The sequence below is a fragment of the Cryptotermes secundus genome, unplaced genomic scaffold (assembly GCF_002891405.2).
Source record: "Cryptotermes secundus unplaced genomic scaffold, Csec_1.0 scaffold696, whole genome shotgun sequence".
NCBI lineage: Eukaryota > Metazoa > Arthropoda > Insecta > Blattodea > Kalotermitidae > Cryptotermes > Cryptotermes secundus.
In genome coordinates, this window is record NW_019734322.1 from 3946 (window position 1) to 23943 (window position 19998).

The 19998-nt window shown below is 38.9% G+C and overlaps 1 protein-coding gene across 1 annotated transcript in view; it reads right to left on the bottom strand.

Moving 5' to 3' along the window:
• Positions 1 to 2726: 2726 nt before the first annotated feature.
• LOC111868626 (DEAD-box ATP-dependent RNA helicase 24) overlaps positions 2727 to 19998 on the bottom strand; it is a 68542-nt gene continuing 51270 nt past the window's right edge. The window contains exons 17-21 of the mRNA XM_023859450.2: positions 18962 to 19134; positions 13941 to 14051; positions 5653 to 5774; positions 5208 to 5447; positions 2727 to 4960 (exon numbers count right to left, since the gene is read on the bottom strand). Of these exons, the coding sequence (XP_023715218.1) occupies positions 4293 to 4960; positions 5208 to 5447; positions 5653 to 5774; positions 13941 to 14051; positions 18962 to 19134 (1314 nt within the window). The 3' untranslated portion in view covers positions 2727 to 4292. The remainder of the gene's footprint in view (positions 4961 to 5207; positions 5448 to 5652; positions 5775 to 13940; positions 14052 to 18961; positions 19135 to 19998) is intronic.

A 19998-nucleotide genomic window follows, 5' to 3' on the forward strand; every position in this document is an offset into this window, starting at 1 on the left:
TTCAAAGTCATTTTACGACTGACGGTTTGCCAGTCACTTTCTCTTAATTTAGAGCCTATTCAGACGCTCATGACCACATCTTAGTCTTCAAGCAAGCTTCACTGTTTGGCCTTTAATCTTTAACGTCCGAAGTGACCCGTTCGGGCCGGTGATGAGTAAGGGAATCGCGCGCACACGCCGCTAGTAGAAGAGCATGCAGTCCTAAATATTTATTTTTAAATCTAGTAATTACCAGACCGACTTTGGTAAAACCCTAATCGATAAATTAAAATGATACCTAAGTGAACAAAAAGAGTATACGTATGAGTTATGCCCAAACTCATCCACGAGCCAGTACTTTTATTGCAGATTCTGCAGATTAATTTGTTAAAAATATATAGTAAAATTCGATGTACATAACAAAGTTGTTATCTGCTGGTGTATATATAGGCTGAAATGAAACTACGGTATTCGATTTCACTATGAACGCACAGAAAACAAATCGCTCTCTGTATCTCAGCCACGATGCAGCTGTCTGTTCACGCCCATAGAAAAGGCAATAATCTCTTGCAGCTATAACGGAAGGTCTTAGCACTGAAGAAGGGACCCCTCTAGCCATTTCTTGAATAGCCATGCTGTCATTCCTCAGTCATTTAGTCAAAAGATTTGAAAATCTGAAGAGTGCAACAAAGATGTTAGGTTTTCCAGCAGAGAACCAAATGATTTTATTGCTTCCATCTGTTTTATGGCACCAGGGACTAGTAAAATTTGTCAAGTGTTACAAACGGAAACGAATTTATAATGCAGAATAACTCTGTGAAGAACTAGCAAAATTAAAAGAAAAAAAATTGAAAATAGGGTATAACTTTTTGTATAAAATTTTTCAAATCTTCCATTGTAATATGCGACACTATGGTCTTTGCTGATACAAAGTTAATTCCATCCATTTATCATAAAAATTGTGTTAGACGCAGCATTTTTAAACAGAATGCTCAAAATTGTTTAAGCGCCCTAACAGGAACGGACACTTAAACGGGCTTCAGCAGCAGTCATTTAAATAAACTCCGGCCAGCTCAAGCTTACCACCATTTCAAAAGCCTGGCGTTTAAAGGTTAATATGCCTGAAATTATGTTATTTAAATTTCTGACAGTTTTATTTTTGTGTGCAGTATGAACTCTGAGTCATATTGTAAACTAAATTAGACCTTGTACTGCCATTGTCATATCACTAAGCAATCTAATGTTTTATATTAAGTGGTAACTTGTCATGTTTAAATATATGAATAATCTCGACATTTTAATGTACTTTGTTGATGAATACATATCTAACATGTGAATCATTCATTTAAAATTTATGTAAATACCATAAATTGACAGCATTGTATTAATGTGGATGTATTTTTGAATAGCCTCATGTGTAACCAGTTTTCTCTTGTGTGAAAACTTCAGACATACTGTACACATGTTTTTGTATTTATATGACATACTCCACGTCCTAGTCATTCTGACTAACTTTAGATCCAGGGAATGCAATGTAATGTAACATAATTTTGCCTGTTTCTATATGGGTGTGAAACTTGGTCTCTGACATTAAGGGAGGAACAAAGATTGAGGGTGTTTCAGAACAGGGTGCTAAGGAAAATAATTGGACTGAGGATGGATGGGGTGACTGGAGGTTGGAGAAAACTGAACAATGAGGGGCTTCATAACTTTTACATTTTGCCAAGTATAATTAGTGACCAAGTCAAGGAGGATGAGATGGACAGGGCTTGTAGCACATATGGGGGAGAAGAGGAATATATATAGGATATTGATGGGAAAGCCTGAAGGAAAGAGACCACTAGGAAGATCAAGATGTAGGTGGATGGATGATGTTAAATGAATAATTGCGTGAGGTGGTATGGGTTGAACTGATCTGGGTCAGGATAGGGACTAGTGAAGGGCTCTTGTAAACACAGTAATGAACTTTCGGGTTCCATAAAATGTGGTGAAGTTCTTGTGTAGCTGTACAATTGGCTGCTACTCAAGCTGGGCCTAACTCCACAAACTTATTTAATTATTCTCTCTTCATTACACTTAGCAGGATGTACTTGAAACAAATTAAGGTGCTGATTGCCATCTATCCTTAGTTTAATAGTTGTATGTACTTTTCTTTGTTTAAAAAAATGCACATTGGTCATATTTTCAATAAAGGCAAATGATAGTACACTATCATGGCATGTGATCTATGCTATGTAGATCAGTACCGCATCGGGTTACACAGCAGGGTTACTGAAATAACATGAAATGAAAATTAAGCTTTCAAACTATAAAAAATTGATGGCATGAGTGAGGTCACATTATGCCAAACTTGAGCCTTATGCATGCCAGTTTTATTATATAGGCAGTTTTATCAACATTAGGTGTGTAGAATACGCAGCTGTCACAATATACTGAACTCTAAGTATTGCTTAATCATTCAGAAATAAATACAATTATTGAAATGTACAAAATAATGCCCATTATTTTTATATGCATACACATTTATTATGAGCAGACAGATTAGGATTAACAATCTCTAACATTCACAGAAACAAATATAATAAAAATAACAATAAAATGAAAGCATTTCCAATGTGACTGGTTTTTCAGTCTACAAGTTGCACTGGACTAGGGCCAGTCCTCTTATTTTTCAGAGCATGCTAATGCACAGCAAGGCAAGGTTAAGGTCAACCTCTTACAGTAAGGATACAAATCAAAACACACCATACTGTAATTAATTACTTTACTATCATAATACTGTATTACATACAAGAAATGCACTTATATGGAAACCTACAGAAGAGTTGGCTACTTCCTCAACTCCCAGGAAGGTTAATCTATCACGTGCACAAGGGTCGCACTATAATATGTATACATTACTCTGTCATGGTCAAAAAACCAACAGCAGCAACTGCTGATTTTACATGCTTCCCATACAACATGGTATCCAAAAGTACAGTGAGTATAGACAAATGTAAACACTTGCACAATCTAACAGACTGCACTCTCTCAAACATTTTGCTCGTCTTCCAATGAGAAAGGTTGGCGGAGAAAGACTTCCCCAGTTCACTGTGAACCATTCACTCTCTCTCATACTTCACTAACGCTGTTACCTAGTTTAGGTCCACCTTGTGTAACAGAAATCATAACATGAGCAAGGTAAAACAAATCACAAGGCATCAATGTAATTTGGTACAAAAAAAAGTCCATACAAAACACTTTGTTGAAGATCTAGGGCTTCAACTAATTAGTTTTGTAAAATCTTAAGATAGAAGTGATTTAAAATATATCCCTTTCTGAATTATCAGTCTTTGAGGAAAATATCACATACTATATGAACTACACTTAAAAAAGATTATGTTCCCTTATCAAAATACTGCTGTGCATCGTTGTTGTGTGTGGTTCAACCGACCTTTCTCTTGGACTTGCAGCTTAAGTTTAAAATTATCTGCTACATCTTACATATCACAGTACAAAGTGTAATTGAGTTATAAACCACAATCAGTGGCTTAACTTACATATAATTTATACAATATTTGAACTCTTCAGACTACTATGTACACGACCCTTGAGGGTGGACAGATCTTGAGGGGGTTAAGGAACATTTACATCTGACAACCAACCTTTCACTGAAAAGTCAGAACACAAAAATCAACAAAGACAAAGCATCAACACACACGTTTTACGGCATCTTACCGCAAATAAATATCGTTACTCATCCATATCATTTCAGATGCTTTGACAGGAAGTTATAATAAATAATGATATTGGCACCGGAAAGAACGCAGAGCACTTGATCTGATACGCATACAAGAGAACTTTACTACGAAGGACTGCATAGATCCATCGCACTATCTGACAACGTAGATAAATATCTGCCATATTTAGACTCTTATATACAATGTTTATACACTATCTGTGCTCTTTGCCAGAACCATGACATGGCCTATTATTACATAAAATGAAATACTTTCCCCTAACCCACCCCCCTTCTGAATGTTTCGTGCATCTCCACAGCATACAGAAATATTATGGAACGCTACAGTTACAGTGACAGAAAACAAAATGAAGTGGAATGTGACCATTCAATTTTCTCAAAACAGCAAATACTGAAATAAAAAGGAAATTTATTTCCCACACACCAATAATATTAAGATTAAATATTTAAGATAACTGGAATCCTTGCTACAGTGAAAGATATTAAACAAAACAAAAAAGTTATTTATGCACCTCAAACAGCGAATAATGAATATAAACCAAGCAAGATCACCCTAGGTAGATGGGTTAGGGGCTTATTGTTGTACAGCAGCTGGTTGCCCATAGCTGTATGCATACGGCATGGGTTGATACTGACTGAATGCATTTGCAGCCATGCTCTGGTAGGCACAGGCATTAGCCTGGGGAGGTGGGCGTGTTGACTGGAAGAACTTGTTGCTCAGAATGCTCTGCATATTGGCATCAGTGCTACTGGGCAGCATGAAAGGGGGAGGCACTGTGTACATCCCTTGGTGAGGTGAGGAGGCTGATGCCTGGGCTCCATTATAATTTTGAGTACGATTACTGAACCTTTGGCCCTGATATCCTCCTCGTGGACCCTGGCCACCATATGAGCGTGCACCTGAACATCCATTCTGTTGACTGTAACCATTCTGTTGACTGTAACCATTCTGTTGTCCATATCCATTCTGCTGGTTAAATCCATTCTGCTGTGAGTAACTGTTCTGCTGGCCATATCCATTCTGTTGCGGGCTGTACCCATTACTCCTGTAGCTATCAGATCCATTCCTTGTACTGCTGCTATTGCCACTCAAAAACCTGGATGATCCTGACTGACGGTATTCCTGAGTGCTGGAATTCTGAGAACGTTCATGGCTCCAAATAGATCCAGTGTTGCGTACAGCATTCTGGTTTGACACAGAGTTACCATTCTCCTTGTTACGGTTGTTCCAGCGGTTCCGACCTGGTAACAATGCAATATTATCATACTATGCACAACAGAGAAGTTGCACAAAAGCCTTCACACTAAGGACACCTACATCCTTCATTCACACTGTGAACTCCCTTAACAAGAGGACAGAATAGTCCCAAATGAACATCACTGAGACTGATTCATGAAGGTTGACTATATGGTTTGTCAATTAACTATAATGTAGACTAAGCTAAATATACACTGTACCAAACACAGTAATAAAATTGCGTGCAACTACCTTTACCTCCAAAAGTGGACCTCGCAATGTTAGCTAATTCAGCCAACTTTGGGTTGATGGTTTGGTTCGCCTCTTCCAAGACAGCTATTAGTTCCTTTGCTTGGCGTGCATTGTTCGGAGTGAAAAATGCATATGCAGTACCACTCAAGTTGCAGCGCCCTGTGCGCCCAATGCGATGTATGTAATCTTCTGATGTGTTGGGATAATCAAAATTTATGACATACTTCACATCTTCGACATCTGTAACAATAAATGATCTTCAGCACGCAGCAGCCTGATGCACAATGAAACATTACCTCCTATCTAAAACATAACCTCAGAAGTGATGACAGACTGAGTTTTACTGGATGGTATAATAGACAAAGACCAGAATTTTTTCAATTTCCAGCAGGGGCTCATGCAAACAATATGGTTCCAGCTACAGTTCAATGCATCTTGTACTTACCCAGCCCACGAGCAGCCACATCTGTTGCAACCAAAATTGGTGACTTTCCATTGCGGAACTCAGTTAAGACATAATCTCTCTCTGGCTGCGACTTGTCACCATGAATACTGATAGCAGGCCAGCTGAAAAACAAAAACCCTCACTTCAGATAGCAATATTACACACTGTTTTCAACAATATTTTAAATCTTTACTGTACAATAGTACTTAATACTATAGATCCTAGACGCTGTCATGTGACTACAGGGGTTTGGATTTGTAACTGGATTTACAGTGCCATCCCTAAACTGCACACCTTACAAATCACTAGAGCACACGTTAAGTCTTCTCAGTCTGCTTTCACTAGTCATTTCCTAGTAATGAATGGAGATTCTTCAGCTTCTGTGCTCAAATTGTTGGCCACTGGCTAATACTCCACAACTGACTACTTGCTCCAGTTGTCCTGCTTATAACATCTTGGCAATGACCACACAGAGAACACAATTCCTAACAGTTCCTCCACTGTTGCACGTGGATTCATTGCCATGGGAACATGTTTGTTTGTGAAGGTGTTACTCATAAACGGCTGTGTATATTTGCCTATTAAGAATCTACTGCCTAGCAGCTGGCGTTATTTCAAGTCATTACCTAGCAACAGGTCTCTACATTATACAATATAAAATAGGTAATAGTGCATACATCACTGTTGTAGTGATTATTATTCTCCAGACAGCTCGAGTCTTTGAGATGATTGACTGAAAAATTCTGGAATGATCGTTGCCTGTCGATATGTGGAGTGGCTGATAGTTACAACCATAATCTGTATATAGCAAATTGTCAATGAAAATCCATCGAGTGTAACAATGTTTTTAGGTCACTTATTTATCTCACTTGCCTTACATGTTTCGGTTCAAGAGAAACCATCATTAGAGGCACGTATTACAAACACTTGAAAACACTGTCGTTGTCTGATGTCCACAGTATGTAAGCTGCGTGTACGCTGTTACAGGTGTCGAAGTGTAAAAGCACAACACTTTCTAGTAGCATTGAATGCACGTACTACTCTTGCATTCCATCTGAAAATTGCCCTCAAATTGAGCCGTCAATGTTAGTAGTACGTGCATTCAATGCTACTAGAAAGTGTTGTGCTTTTACACTTCGACACCTGTAACAGCGTACACGCAGCTTACATACTGTGTACATCAAACAACGCCAGTGTTTTCAAGTGTTTGTAATACGTGCCTCTGATGATGGTTTCTCTTGAACCGAAACATGTAAGGGAAGTGAGATAAATAAGTGACCTAAAAACATTGTTACACTCGACGGATTTTCATTGACAATTTGTGATTGATAGTGTAACGGACCAAAAATGAAACAATTTAAAATACTGTATATAGCAGTTCATTCAAACAGCTCAGGTGACATTTTGAAGTATTATTACCATTTGCATAATTATGTGGTTTTGGTTTTGACAAATTATGGTGTGGCTTCTGTAAAGAAGCAAAGAACTTGTGTGAAAACTTGTGGCAGACTGAGTAAAACAACTGCTGACACCCACAGAATGTTTTGTGAAGCACTGGTGAGGGTGTGAGTGAAACAGATTGTGAACGACTCAGATGTTTCCAGAACAGAAGAATTTCAGCAGATTACAGTGAGGTTGGGCCAGCATTCAGCTTCCAGAAACGATTCTTTGATTTCAAATGAAAGGTATTATCCATACAAATCATCTACTGAATGTAAAGCAGCAGGAGACAGGAATATCCATTGGCTCATATCGCTCAATGTTAACAAGATTCAGGGATACATTATATCAGGAAAAAGCATGATGAACTTGACATTGACAATGCTTATATCTTTCTTCTCTCTTTTTACCCTCCAAAATATATCACGGCTTATCAAAAATTATATAAATGTCAAATTCACTTTTAACACAAGTACTGAGGTCCCCTATCATATTTATAGTGATAGTGAGTTGACATCAGACATTTACTGTACATACATTCAAATGCTGTTCTTTCAGTGTCAAAATTGCTTTGTTAAGCCTGTGCTTAAAATGGACTAAAACACATTCTGAGAATGATATGCATTTAATTCTTGGCAAAGCCTGTGGCAATGGTGTAGCAGCTTTAATCTGTATGCAGAGAGGTATCCTTAACACAGCCTTCCACACCCTTCACACCACTGTTCATCAGTGAGACTGGTATTGTTCACTGTATTGTAATGAAGATGGAAGTTCACAAACAGCTGATACGGAAGAGAGCATTCTCAGATGCAAAGAGGAGAATCCCGTACCAGCAATCATACATATAAACTGCTGAGACATACAGTACACACGACTATGTGGCAGATTTTCCATGACCAGCTGCTGTATCTGTACCATCTGAAACTGGTACAAGGTCTAGTCTGCTTGATTTTCATCCACACCAAGATTCTGCCAGTGGTTCCTTCAACAGTGTGGTAAATAACCCTACCTACAAAGCAGACTGCACAAGGAACAGCACACTAAATTTAAATTACAGGCACATTTCAAGTGATGTAAAAAAACATACACAAGTCAGACATCAACAGCATTTCTCAACATCTGGACTGGTACCACTGAGGATGGTTCCGCAGCCTCAACAGCACTGACTACAGACTTTTGGAACATACTTTGCCAAAGTTACTGGACACTGTTCCACTGGATATATGATGAAGCACATGGTTTACACAGTATGGTGCCCCAGCCCATTTCAATTATGCTCCCAGAAATCAACTTGAGACTGCCTACACTGGACATCAGAGAGGAAGGCCGTGAGGGACTAACATCCTGTCCAAGTCATCCTCCAGACCTGAATCCTCTTGCTTTTTCTTTTGAGGACATCAAAAGAATTTGGTGTACATTTCAGCAGTGGACATTGCAGTGCGTTCAAAATGGTCTTACCTTGGTCCACAACATTCCTGGAATTTTTCAGGTCATCCATCAATCTACACATTGGGCCAAAGCTTGTGTGGCAGTGTAAGGTCAACATTTTGAGCACCCACTGCAACCCTAACTGTTACCTGAACCCTAAGTTACTGATAACATAGTAGCCTCTGTAGTCTAGGGGTAACATTCCCACCTCATGACTCAAGGTACGCGGGTTCAAACCTGGCGGAGATCGTGGAATTTTTAAGGGCAGAAAAATTCAGGGAACAAGTCCTCCGGGAGGGACTTTAAGCCGTGGGTCCCGTGTCGTAGCTTTATGGCACGTAAAAGAACCTCATGTCTCAAGGAGACCTATGAGCCAAATTCAGGACATTTCCCGCCCAACTGCAGTCTCTAACGCCTCTGGTAGATGGGGGAAGCATCTAGGTACCGCTGAGCCAGTAGAGGCCGAACTTGCTGGCTGAGTCGGGACTGATGGCATGCACCAGTACCGGTAGGGTATACATACTGGTAGAATATCAAAGGGGGACGCACAATGGACCAATGCCTGGTCTAAGTGCATGGGGAAACCCACCCCCTCCACATAACTCACTAACTAACTACTGATAACATTTATCACTCTCATACTCACCCACTCACGGAGCTGAGCCATTCAAGCTGAAAATTGTGCAGCTACTCAAGAACTTCCCAGCATTTTATTGAACACGAAGGTTCATTACTGTGTTCACAAGAGCCCTTCAGCAGTCCTTATATGGGGCCAGATCAATCCAATCCATAGTATCCCATCTCCACGAGATCCATTTTAATATTGTCCACCCACCTATACCTTGGTCTTCCCAGTGGTCTCTTTCCTTCTGGCTTTCCCACCAATATCCTACATGCATTTCTCCTCTCCCCCATTCGCGGTACAGGCCCTGCCCATCTCATCCACTTTGACTTGATTATTCTAATTATACTCGGAGAAGCGTACAAGTTATGAAAGGTCCTCATTATGCAGCTTTCTCCAACCTCCTGTCACTTCAGCTGTCTTCGGTCCAAATATTCTCCTCAACACCCTGTTCTCAAACACCCTCAGTCTGTGTTCCTCCCTTAATGTCAGAGACCAAGGTTCACACCCATACAGAACCACAGGTAAAATTATAGTTTTGTTTATTCTAATTTTATGATTTTAGACAGCAGACAAGTAGACAAAAAACTCTGGACTGAATGGTAGCAAGCATTACCAAAGTTCAATCTCCTCTTAATTTCTTCCTGAATCAGGTTTTGATTTGTTATAGTCGTTCCCAAATATCTGGACTGTGCCACGTTTTCAAAACATCTGTTACCTATCTTTATGTCCTGATATGGTCATGCATTTTGGTGACGAGATAGCAATATATAGTATTCTCTGTGTTTACTTCTAGACCAACCACCTTACTAGGATCAATTAAACTTGGTGTGTTTCTCTTTATGGTATCTAGATTATCACCCAGGCCACACCATAGCTCAAGTGGTTAGTCGCTGGCTTCCCACCACGGCGGCCCAGGTTTGATCCTGGGTCTGGTCAAGTGGGATTTGTGGTGGATAAAGTGGCGCTGGGGCAGGTTTTGTTGAAGTACTTCGGGTCCCCCTGCCAATTTCCATTCCACCAATTGCTCCACAATCACCCTCACCTATCATCTGGGGCTGGTACAATAGGCCAGAAGTGGCCGCAGTACAAGGGACTTTGTCCCATTAATAGAAGAAAAAAATATTATCACTCAGTAGATTCACATTGTCAGCACAGACCAACAGCTGATGTGTCCCATTTAATTTTTGTCCCACCTGGTTTTCTTTGACCTTTCTAATGGCATATTCTAATCAAAGTTGAAAAGTAGTGGCCATAGAGCATCTCCTTGTTTTAGACCAGTCTTAATAGAAAAATTATGACAAATATTTACCCAAATGGACTTTACTATATGTTTTGTTTAAACACATTTTAATCAACCTACCTAGTTTCATGGATATCCCAAACTCTATCAGAATATTGTACAATACTTCCCTCCTAACTGAAGCACAGGCTTTCTTGAAGTCTATGAATAGCTGATGTACTGTCTCATTGTACTCCCATTTCTTCTCCAATATCTGACGAATGCAAAAGATCTGATTCATAGTTGATCTGTTATGTCGAAACCCACACTGATAATCCACAATAATTTCATCTATGTATGGAGAGAAGAATACTGAATAAAATTTTGAATGAAGTTGACAGCAGTGATATCCCACAATAATGACTAGTCAGTTTTATCACCCTTCTTGTGAACTGGTACAACAGACTCCTTCCACTGATCACGCAATTTTTCCTTATGCCAGATATAAGTAATTAGCTTATGGATCTTAGAATGTAATATTTGCCTCCTGCTTGAACAAGTTCTGCTCAAATCTGATCACTATCTGGAGATTTATACCTTATCAATTTTGCAATTGCAGTTTCAACCTCAAAGGGGCTGGGATCAGGTACTAACGGCTCAGTTGTATGTATTTCTAACTGCCTAACATCCCTGACCCTACGTACATTCAATAGCTGAGAGTAGTGGTTCTTCCACCGATTCAAAATAGTTCTTGTTCTTACTGTTCACTGCAATCTCATCAATCTTCTCTTTCAGACATTCCCTCTTTTTGTTCCCAAAATGCCTGCTGGTTTCATGTCTAATATGGTTCAGATTATCCCCATTCATTTCACTTGGATCCTGTAACCACTGCAATTTGGCCTGTTTCCTTTGGTCTAATATTTTTGAGCATCCTTCATCGAACCATGGCTTATGCTTCTTCAGTTCATAATAACCTAGATTCTCCTTGGCAGAAATTTTTATATTCTCCCTAATAGTTTCTCAAGTTGTATTAACAGCCACCTCAGAGTCTAAATTTTCCAAAACCACGAACATACTTGCCATTTCAACATGATACTGCTCTTTACCCTCTACCTCATTTAATTTCTTAAGATTGAACCTCTTCGTATGAACTCTGTGCATTGTTTGTTTGCTCACTGCCACACTTTCCCCAACCTTTGCTACCACCAGGTAGTGTTCAGTATCACAATCTGCTGCCCTGAATGACTGGACATCAAGTATACTTGAATGACATCTCCTATCAATCAAAATATGGTCAATTTGATTGTGTGTCTTCCCATCAGGAGATGTCCAAGTAAATTTATGGATGTTACGATGTGGGAACATTGTACTTTTGACAGTAAGATTTCCTGATGTGGCCAAGTTTACTACTCCAACTCCATTATCATTACCAATTCATGCAAACTCTCATTCCCAATTGTTTGTCTGAAAATGTCTTCCCTACCTACTTTGGCACTGAAGTCTCCTAAGAAAATTTTCACATGATACTTCGGGAACTTATAAAATACAAGTTCTAGTTCTTCATGGAAAATGTCCTTTATATCTTCAATTTTATCTTCCGTTGGGGCATGAATATTCAGAATATCATACCATCTTAGTATTATATATGACAACCTATCACTAACAAACTCTACCCTCTTAACTGCTGACACGATTCTCTTATGCACAATAAAACCTGTATCTAATTCATGATTTTCATTCATTTTTCCATAGAAAAATGTATAGTCGCCTGCTGGTGCGATGCCACCTCCATCCCATCTGACCTCCTGTACTCCCACTAAATCTAACTTATATTTTGAGATTTCTTCCGCCTCTGCCATGAGGGAACCTGCTCCGCACATAAGGGACCCGCCTAACATGGGATAACATTTATCTGACAAATATATAACCAAAGGTGTACTGCCCTACTTGCCTTTAAGCTCCTTTGCAACTGAAGTTTTCCTATTTTACTGTTCCAGACAACACTATGATAACTGTTTCATTGTTGAATGGGGTAGATGGAAGTGATAATACACAAGTGGTCATTCACAATGTCCACCCTTAATTCCAATTGCCTTCAAAAGATCGCAGCATACTGAGGTACCACTACTGAATAGCTCATTACCAAACCATTTCCACACCCATGTCTATATAAACGACGTTCATCGTTTTGGGCCATAGCATTCTCCATTTTTTGTATTTATTTCTGGGACACCTGTATACATCACTGATGCCAATTATTCAAGAATAATCAATGATGTATAAAGGACAATGGAAAGAATTAAGCATAAATCCACCTCAGCACATTCGATCTGCTTGCTGCTTAACGTGGCACGATGGACCAGTGTCCCATATGCTGCTGTCATGTCTACATGCTGTGACACTCTTACTGTTATCTGAAGCAGCCTTGCCCTTCCAGTTCTTGTGATGTTTGTACACTGCTTAATCTAGCTGCAGGCCTATCCAATCCTGCCTGTATCTGGATCTTCTAATTTGTCTTGCAGGCTTAATATGACTTTCTAGAACACTGTGGTGGACATGCACCATACTGTCAGGTGTTTACAGCAAATATACCTACACAATAATGTGATGTAGGTTAAATCTTGCAGGATGAGGTTCTCATAGTGGTGGTTTTGAACTGTTATCTTTTGGCATATGATACCATGCAGCCTGTTGACAGTTAACTGACACAAGGTACATGTTGTCTCCATCTTCAGGACTGAAGAATAAGCCAAAATGAAACCACCATGAAGCAGGTAGCAAGCATAAGCCAAAATGAAACCAGCATGAAGCAGGTAGCAAGCAGAGCTTGCACTTATGAAGCGCTCGAGTTTATATGGGAAACTGGAGGGAACTGCAGAACTCATCAGTTCCCATTGGCTCTCTCAGAGAACATAGTGAACCAACAGGAAATAAGGAAGTAACTAGTCAGCTATGAAAAGAGCCTGTTGTGCAGACCTGGGAACACAGGAAGAGAGTCATGAGGGTGTGGTGGGCAGAGGTTCACACACACCACCTCCTTAACAGGGCTCCAACTCTGCCCTCTCCAGGCATACATTAGCCCTATGCCTTTCCTTTCTTTCCCGGACTCCCTCACATGTTTTTGCTCTCTTTATACTCCACATGTCCGTGACCCATACATATAACTTCTCTCCCATCCTCCTCCATTCTGTCTACCACACCCTTATGGTTCATTTTCCCCATGTTCCCAGATCTACATAACTGGCCCTATTCAGCGCTGCTGTTACTTATCTACTGCTAACTGTTCTCTGAGAGAGCCAATAGGAACTGATCAGCTGTCTAGCAGTTCCTTCCTGTTTCCCTTACAAACCCAAGATTTCCACAAATGGGCCACTTCATCATGCTGGTTTCTTGCTTGGCTTATTCTCTGAAGATGAAGGTGATAAGACCCTGTAAATGTTGGCTGATTTTTGAGGACAACACAGCATTAAATCCCAGAAGATGTAACTCTTCAGCCTGTCCTGACTAAAATAAACATCTTAAGTTACAAGTGCCTGAAAAAAATTCTCTGGAAACTTACTCTAAGAGAACACTTACCCTTCTCGTCGAATGGCTTTCGTAATGTCATCGACCTTCTTCTTAGTTTCAACAAAGATTATCATTTTATTTCCCCTTTCCACTCCAATTTCTCGCAGCAGTTTTGATAACCTAAGTATAAAAACATAACACAATCTAAGAATTTCACAATCTTATGACAACCAGTTTCGGTCAACCATCAATATTTTTATGGGGGATAGAGAGGACTTCAACCCTTAAAAGAGTGCAGAAGTAAAACCTATCTGCCTTCCACTTAAAAACAGAGGATAACGAATCACAAATGAACATTATTATTGTCCATAATTTCCACTGCCTAACAGTTATTTGATACAATCTCAAAGTTCTACACTCCCACAATAGTAATGTAAAAGAACAAACAAAGGTTCCGAAGCTGATTCATAAATCCACTTCCTTGTAGTCCCCACAGAGCTACAGTGAAACCCTGGCAGAATGAGTAAGGCTTATATCAAGGGCTTCATTATAGTAACAAAAACAATTGAACTGTCAATTATACATATGGAAAACAAATCCAGGAGTTTTACCAGGCATGTTCACCATTAACAAGTGATTTCACAACTAGCTGCCACTGTTTCCTTTAATGTTTTATACAACTCTGTTTGCAGTTTTGCTTCTTACATACACTCTACATGCAACTACAACACACACTTTACAGTTAAGTATAATTGCTGATCCAAAACCATCACTCATGTCAAAAGGTCATATCCTCATCATGGCATTTATAACAAAATGTAATGCAGTGTACATATCAGCAAACCTTAAACTGCTCTGTGAGATGTCTATTACTCAAGCTCAATACAAGTTGATTTATTCTCACATGTATACATGTGCAGCAAATTATAGGCAGAATGTGGCTGGGAAATGTCAACAGAATATGACTGAGCTATACTTGAGGGCACACAGAAAACAGTGGGCAGACTGGCTCCAAATTAACTGTCAGTTGTGAGATATGACAGTTGCACGAGATTTCAGCTCATCTCTGGTACAATGTATTGCCTCTGTATTGTGCATTTCACAATTGTAGTAACAACAGTGAAAAGATTTTAGAAGCACAAACAGAAGAGAAAACTGAAGAAGCTGTGAATGCCCAAAATTCTGGTATCACGTTTACATCAAATTCAAGCCCATCAGGATCATCAGAAAAAATGAACATTTCAGAATCATCCGATGATTCAGGTCAGATAAGATTTTCTAAAAGCAATAATCATTCTTCCACTTAACTTCTTATGCTAAACCTACAGTGCAATTTGCAATAAGACAGCCACAGCCTGACAGAGCCTGAAAATTTTATAACATTGATCACATGATACAGAAAATCATCAATCAAATCAACCTATATGCGCAACAGCAAACTGCAGCTGCCAAAACCAGGCACAAAACATGGAACAGTGGCAGTCCATAACATGCTAATCATACGAAGTGTGTTCAGGAAATAACGGGAATTTTAAAATTTCGCGGGTTTGGAGAGTCCAATTGTCAAAATTTTTTTTTTATTATGTTGGTATACATGCCCCTGAAGTACAATAAAATTTTCAGCTGTATTCATTGCTTACTTTGTCTGTGGCAGCCGCTAAGGTTAGACGTGTTTTTATGAGCTTGGCGATTTTCGTTTGTTAAAAGAAATGGATCAAAGAATTTGTATCAAATTTTGCGTAAAAAATGAAATAAAGTGTTACAAAGTGTGTGAAATGTTAACAAAGGCCTATGGTGAGTCTGTTATGAGTAAAACAAGAGTTTACGAGTGGTATAAGCGTTTCCAAGATGGCCGTGAAGACGTTGCAGATGACGAGCGCCCCGGACGCCCCAGCACATCAACAACCGATGAAAACGTGGAAAAAGTGAAAGCAATGATTATGAATGATCGCCGAATCACAATCAGAGAAGTCGCTGATGATGTTGGCATATCGATTGGCTCATGCCATGAAATTTTTTCGAATGTTTTGGGTATGAAACGCGTGGCAGCAAAATTTGTTCCAAAATTGCTGAATTTTGAACAAAAACAGCGGCGAATGGAAGTTGCTCAGGAATCACTAAAGGAAGTCAACGATGATGCAGAATTACTGAAACGTGTTATAACAGGTGACGAAACATGGGTTTACGGATATGACGTTGAAACTAAGGCTCAATCGTCTCAGTGGAAGCATCCTGGATCGCCAAGACCGAAAAAGGCTCGACAAGTGCGTTCGAACGTGAAGGTTATGCTTACTGTGTTCTTCAATTTTAATGGCATAGTGCATCATGAATTCTTGCCTCAAGGTCAAACGGTCAATAAGGAGTACTACCTGAAAGTTCAACGCCGTTTGCGTGAGGCAATCCGAAAAAAACGCCCGGATTTGTGGAAAAACAATTCATGGCTTTTGCACCACGATAATGCACCTGCTCACACTTCGTTGCTTGTTCGTGAATTCTTGGCCAAAAACAATACTGTAACGATGCCCCAGCCTCCATATTCGCCAGACATGGCTCCGTGTGACTTTTTCCTATTTCCAAAAATAAAGAGAACCTTAAAGGGCCGTCGTTTTACAAGCATAGATGACATTAAAAGCGCATCGCTGAAAGAGCTAAAGGCTATCCCAAAAATCGAGTTTGAGAAGTGTTTCGATGATTGGAAGAAGCGCTGGCGTAAGTGCATAATATCGAATGGGGACTATTTTGAAGGCGACAACATTAATGTAGACGAATGAATAAATATTTTTTCCAAAATACGGAAATTCCCGTCATTTTTTGAACACACCTCGTATTTACCACATCAATGACTAGAACAGTATGCAACACACAAGGTCAAGAGGCGAGAGTACATTTCCCAACCACGAACATGGGAGGACCAAATTGACTCTGATGAGACAATAATCCATTTTGATTTTGAGGCAATTTCACATCCTTCAGGAATACTCTGAATTAACCACAAAGGGATTTTAAGCTCACCCAGAAGACTGCCTCAACAGGATAATAGAGAAACCACAAATTCACCACTTTCTCTCTAGCAAAGGTGATAAGTACCTGACAAGACATTCTAATGTATCAGAAAAAGCAAGAACAGAGAAACAAGATTTGTGTGCGCTCTGCATGCTGTTCCCCTGCACCCTGAAGGCTGATAAATACAGTACCCTCCCATCAAAGACTACTAACAAAAATGTATGATTGTGAAATGGGTCACTGCATGGAAAACCAACACAGCTGAAAGTAAAATTTATACCCTGCCATCTCTGATAGTGATGAAATTTTATACACATATCACTCCCATTGCCAAACACCTCAGATTTTCTTTTTTATAATTTCTGTCAAAAGGTTTTCGAAATACTGAATGTTAAAAAATAACCTTCACTGGGGTAAAAAAGACATGAGGTTTTTCTTTATTAAAACCTAAAGAAATTTTCTTTCCAACAATGTATAAATATACCTCAACTTTTAAACCTTCAGAGCTGTAGGTGGTCCAATGTTATGAACTATGGAAATTAACGGCAAAAAAGCATCTGCGATTTGTCTGAAATTTGTTATAAGTATCAGCCAGATACACGTCTAAAAATGTGTAAAAGAATAAATCTGGGACCACAACAACTTTGGAAGCTGTAATGAGTTTTGTAATAAACTGCATTATTTTTTCAGGTTCTATATTACACAGTACTGCACAAAGTTTAGCAGTGAACGCGTCAAATACAGATCCTAAGTTATGGATATCCACCTTTGTAAATGCAGGCTTAAAACTTTTCATGTATAATGTGTAAGTAGGATTACGATCTATCTCCATACCAAATTTTAAATGTCTAGTTGTTCATTAATTACTGCAGTCATAATGAATGCTAACGACAATTCTTGAATGGCCACCATATTATTTTACATTCTACAGATATATATAATAAAAGTTAGCAAACTTTTTGAAAGTTCATTAAGGACTATACCAGGACTCCATATATGTGGCACTAGTGTCGATCCCACATAACAAGTTCACAAGTTTGCCACGTTATTATTGAATAAAAAATTGAAAAGAACAGCACTGAGGTAGCCTCCAATTGCATAATGTTTATACCAAGTTTTATGACAATTTGTCAAGTGTTCAGAAATGTATGTCTACATCTGACACCTTTCAACTTCTGAACATTTGTCCAATTTTTGCAAAACTTGGTTATGAACATTGTGCCATAGGAGACTACCTCAGTGCCAAGTTCGACAAAGAATTTATAGGCATTTTTATTAACAAGTTCCATCTATTCTCCCATGCACAGCTGCAATAATTCATTACCTGCTGTTATTAAAGTCATATATAAGTGCATACCTCACCCAGATGTCATATTTTACATTTCACCATGATAAAAGATGCCTATACTTCGACTATTACATGGAATTTCGGGATCCTATGTCAAGTGGCTCTAATGTCACACCTACTGGACAAGACTACATAGCAGACTTAGTATTGCAGATAAGGCATTAAATGTAGCCAAGAGTCTCTGGTCTTTAAATGAATCAAGTTTCATGAAAACCTGTCACCTGGTCCTGAAGTTTAGGAGGGGTAGCAAACATACATTGACACAATATCATAAGCACAGAACAGCAAACCCTAATACCAGTACTGGAACGTACAGTAAACAGTTACAGTGTTTAACTTTGTATTGTCTTTCTGCTTTGTTTGTTTGTTTGGGTTATGCTTCTGACCAGTTTCATGTCCATTGTATTTTGAACTTGTGAAATATATATATAAACCTTGCCAATGAATGCCATCTCCTTTCCAATCTTCTGTGTATCCATTTCCAATAAACTCCCCTTCATCAATATTTTGTACTAATTCTCTATTTCTCCCATTCCAGCTATATGCCTATGCCTAACCCATCACAGGCTTAAGACTTTAACACACAAACAATTACAGGTGGTATTTAAATCAGAAAATTCATCCACATGCAATATCCTAAAGTATCCACTGACTTCACCCATTCTAGGTTAAAATATTTTCTCATTAATGCAAGAGTAACTGACCAACAAAATGCTCAGAGCTTGGTTGGTAAGCTTACTTCATCTCCTTCTCCTGCTCTTGACACACCTCCACAATCTGCATTATGTTGTGATTGGCAGCAAGTTGCAGTGACCCAATATTCACCTGGATATAGTCATTCAAGAAATCCTCAGCTAAAGTCTGAACTTCCTTGGGCCATGTTGCAGACCACATCAAAACTTGTCGATCAGGCTGAAAACAGTTTAACCCAAAATTCAAATGCACACTAAATATATAATGGGAATCTGACCTTGTAACATACAGAATTTACGCCTAACTTAAATGAGAAACATCACACAGATGAATGAAAGCTTAACTTACCTCATTAGAACAATTTTCCTTATGGACTGGGGTAACTGTTATCAAATTTTAAGATGATCAAGTTTTTAAATATCTTTCAACTAAGTGCCATGCATCAATGACCATTCAGATTGATTCTCAGACAATTTAATGACATTTTTCAAACAGAGCCTAATGAGATGGAAAGATTATGAATGTTAAGTATGCAAAGGCTGGAAGGTGGTGGTGAAAGTCTATTAAAGGTGCTATCATCATATTCAGTGGCAAGGACTGGGGAAAATAACAAAATATCTCAGATGTAGCTGTAACCAAGCCAAGATTCAAGTCAGACATCCAGATATCTTCCAATAATAATACATTTTAGCATCCCGTTGCATTGAGGTATTATCTTTATTAAAGTACACATCAATAATGTAACAATATAAAAGACATCAAGCATATGTCACTCACTAAAAATGTATTTTAATACTTTATGGTGTTAAAAGTCATTAAGATGTCAATAGTACACTAAAAGTATATTTTATACATTGAAAGTGATTATCAAAATTTTTTAATGTCTCTAGTTTTACAACATGCTTTGGCCTCACATGGTCCATCATCAGGTGATTTTTCTTTTTGGGGAGACCACTGCACTGCACTGCACTTGTTCACCGTGCTCCTTTCATGCACATCAATGTTTAGTTCAATCTCACGACTGGTCGCTGCACTCATTTGTGGCTATGTGTACTAGTATGACTAGTATAAACATTTTTCATA